Consider the following 3,947-nt stretch of genomic DNA (forward strand, 5'->3'; position numbering starts at 1 on the left):
CAATTTCTCTTACAGGGATGTTGTGTATTTATATATTGTGTTGTTTGTTTATATATTATTTAAACTTAAAAATATTAGATGTTGATGGTTTAGTATTTAAGTGTTGTTTTTTTTTTATGTTAAACAGACTTTTGAATGTTGTAGATCGTGTTTTGAATGATATTGTATGATGAAAATGGAATGAAATTGAATTCATACATTTGGGATAATGTATGGACTGATGTTTGTATGTGTATTAAATATTGATGTCTATGTGGTAACAAAGATCTTTGAGCTTCATTGATGATCTAAGTCACATAGACTAAGATATGAGGTGGTGAGAAGCTTATGAATGAGTTCATGCACACCATGACATATGAGATGTATTGAACTTACCCTGATCATTTTTTGTAGAATTCACTGGTAATCTTTGGATCAAGTGTTAGTCTTTAGTAGGACTTACTTAATACGGGTCTCCGGGAAGGCGTCAGATATTATTTTGTTTGTTGAATATCCTAGATGTGTAAATCCATGTGAGATTTATGTGATTGTTTTATGTTGGGATTTCAAGAAGATTGAATAATTGAGAAATTGATCCATGTAATTTCGTTTTCTCTTTTAATTTAATTGTGTATATTTTAAAGTTTTATTTTCATTAGCTTACCATTGTTTTATTTATTGTGTTGTGAACTGTGATGACGGTACTATGTGTACATGAGCAGATCATCATACAGGTGTTAGAGGTCCTGGAAAGCTTTAGGATGTTCTTTTGAACTTTATATTGTAAATATTTGTATTTCTATACGTCCTACTCATGTATTAGGAATATTTTGAAAACTCCAAATTTGTCTAGAAATCGGTAGAACTTTGATTGTAATAGTTAGATGAAATTATTCTCTGTGTTACAACTCTTACTCATTTTGATTAGAATAATTATAAATTGACACTAATTAAATTCAATTAACATCTAAATAAATAATTATTTTATTATAATATAATTTTTGTAATAGTTGTAGAATAGTTTTTTTATGATTAGAATAATGATAGATTCACTCTAATTAAATTCAGTGGAAATCTAAATAAATTATTATTTTATTATAATATAATATTTTTAATAGTTGTAGAATAGTGTTTTTTAGTGTTAGATTGTCAACAAACTTTATTCTTTTGATAAGAATAAATATGATGTATATTTTGAACATTAAAATCACTCCAACAAAAATGTGAAATTTTGTATCCTCAACACTATATATACAGAGTGCATTAAAGAAAGAAAGAAAATAGTTTACAGAATATGACGCATAGAAGTTGACAAGAACCAGAAGAGAACACATTTGTAACTGGCATGATCCATGATCCCACGTGAAATTTACCCGAAAACTATATATGAATTCTGCACATGCAACACAGAAATTGCAAAAACTAAAAAAAGATGAAGTAACCATAACCACGATGAAGCACCTCGCATAACAATTTAATTCAATCGATTTAACTTGTAAGTTCTAAGACATAGAAAATCTTCTTCTTCTTGGCTTGGACAAATCAACGTTCCCATCTTCCAAATGTGTCGTGTCCTTGGACCCGTTTCTGAATGGGTTCAACCTCCCCAGCGTTTTAGAAACGGAGGAGAAGAACGTCGCCTTTTTTGTGCTTCCAGACGACGTCGTTCCATTCCCATGAGTGCTTTCAGCGTTATTAACGTTCTTATTCTGCATATCAGAAATGTACATCTTCATCTTCAGTAACTCCGTTCTCAATTCCTCGTTCTCTCTCACCAACGAAACATCCATATGAAGCTCATTCTTCTCTGTCGCCACTTCACGCTCCTCCGCCCCGCTCCGCAGCCGCAACTGGTCGTAGTAAAGCGCATGCAGCACAATCTGCACCGGCAAACGCTTGTTCTGCGACGCGTGCAATCGCGCCTCGTATGAAAGTTTCAATGGATCCATCACGCTGCACACTTTCTCTCTCTCTATCTCATCCAACTTCGGATGCGCCTGCAAGAAAGAGAAGGTAAACCGTTACACGCTGTCGTTTTCTCTGATTCACTGTTTCAGAACGCAAATAGACTGTTACGTACCTTGAGGTAGATATCTACGGCGCGGTATATATCATCGTCGACCTTACGCGCGCTTTTAGGAACCAGGATAGCGATGCCGTTGAACTTCGAAATGTTAAGATCGCCGTGTGCGGCGATCTCCGCGAGATACGCGTCGATGGTTTTCGCCACGCGCTGCATCGCCGCGGAGCAAGGCTCTTTGCACTCGCTTGTGGTGTAAACCGCGTTGCTTTTTTGATTTTCCGCGAATCCGGAAATTATTCTACGCACGCTTTCGAGATCGAATAGTCTTTCGCCGTCGTAGGTGAACGAGAGCACGAGGAGGTCATCGACGGTCACGTGCTCGAGGATAGCGGAAATCCGCTTCTCAAGCTCCGTTTTGCAGGCTGTGGAGCTGCGGAGGTAGATCGCACAGCGGAGGATGCAACAGAGGAAGTGAATAGGAAACGCTGCTTTCTCGGCAGGGAAGAGATCCACGATTGATTCCAGAAGCTTGCGTTGTTTGGATCTGGAATCAGAATCTCCAGGATCTGACGATCGGATTCCGTTGCCCGTGTGGTCGCGGACGAGATCTCGTAGCGCTCTCTCCGTGTAGGTGATGAGCGCGGCGGCGACGGTTAGAGTCCTTGCGCCACGCTGCTTCATAGCGTCGATGACTCTGCTGAAGAAGTCGATGTCAAGAACAGCTAGCTCCTCCGTCCACCAGTTAGGGGGCGAACAGCTGGGGAAATTGGCTTCGCTGCAGGCCTTGGCGCTGACGGCCTCGACGCAGCGTTTCACGACGTTTATGTCGTCGGCGTAGGGGAGGAGGTTGCGGCAGGACTTCAGGACGGTGACGGCGCCGGTGAGTGTGAAGAATGCTACCTGCGTGAGAAACTCCTCCGTCCGTCCGGTGAGGTTGTTTTCGCAGTACTGATCCGTCATCTGAAGGAACTCCGCGGCGCATCTCAAAACGGCGACGTTGTTGACCGTTATTTCAAAGTTGACGCCGTAACAGAATTTGGCGGTTTTCTCGAAGATTGCAGGACCTCCTGGTATATCAGAGAGATCGATTCTGGTGACCTCGTTCTCATTTGCTTCCAGTATCAGTTTTCTTATGTAGTTGCTCTTTGCCACCAACATGAACTGCACCAAACATATTCAAAACCCTTTTCTTTAATCACGCATGAACCAGTAGGCACATAATTGGTAACAATCATTCAAATCACAATATACTCACTTTGTGGAGCGAGAAACTGGTTTCTCCAACTTCAACTATAACATCAGTTGGTATGTCTTGAGAGAAAACCCTGCAAAAAAAAAGTTAAGTTATTAATTATATTTAGTAGAGTATAAAGCATATTCATGCACGGTGCATGGAGTTGAAGTGAGTTGAGTATGTTTACCATTGCCCGGTTCTCTCCATGGCGAGGGAGAGCCTATTATTTGGAGTCGCCATGAACTTCTGTGGGAGGGTGGGTGGGAATTGGACAAAAGTAGGTGTAGGCAAAGAGAATGGAATTGATGAGAAGAGAATGGGAATGGAATTTGATGAGAGGAGATTGGGAATGGAATTGATGAGATGAGATTGGGAGTGGGAAGGGGTTGCATGGTGGGGGCTATTATAAAGGGAATTTGGGCACTGTAGGGGATGAGTTGTTATTATGATTTAATCTTCATGGGATGAACTTGAGGATTTGTGATTTGTGGTCCAAGTTTGTGATGTTAACCAATGTGATATGTTACTTTTGTTATCTTTTCTGTGAGGCTTTTCCATTTTGGCAGTCATTTTCACTTGTGCTGTCCTTTTTAATCTCCTTGTATTAGTTCAGAAAACAAGTTCCCATTGGCTCTATTTCTACCAGCACAATCATGTGCCCGCCCTTGACTTACATGCATGTACAGCACCTCCATATTTTTTCTTCAGAGA

The 3,947-nt window shown here is 40.3% G+C and overlaps 1 protein-coding gene across 1 annotated transcript; it reads right to left on the minus strand.

Annotated features, from left to right (window-relative positions):
- Nucleotides 1-1,186: 1,186 nt before the first annotated feature.
- On the minus strand, nt 1,187-3,658 carry RPT2 (Phototropic-responsive NPH3 family protein). The gene is made up of 4 exons (XM_068639314.2): nt 3,424-3,658; nt 3,258-3,327; nt 2,060-3,163; nt 1,187-1,976 (listed from the first exon to the last, which is right to left on the minus strand). Exons 1-4 carry the CDS (start codon nt 3,474-3,476, stop codon nt 1,482-1,484), a joined length of 1,722 nt encoding a protein of 573 aa, XP_068495415.1. The 5' UTR covers nt 3,477-3,658; the 3' UTR covers nt 1,187-1,481.
- Nucleotides 3,659-3,947: the final 289 nt, after the last annotated feature.

The sequence above is a fragment of the Phaseolus vulgaris genome, chromosome 6, assembly GCF_051622355.1.
Source record: "Phaseolus vulgaris cultivar YP4 chromosome 6, ASM5162235v1, whole genome shotgun sequence".
Classification (NCBI taxonomy): domain Eukaryota; kingdom Viridiplantae; phylum Streptophyta; class Magnoliopsida; order Fabales; family Fabaceae; genus Phaseolus; species Phaseolus vulgaris.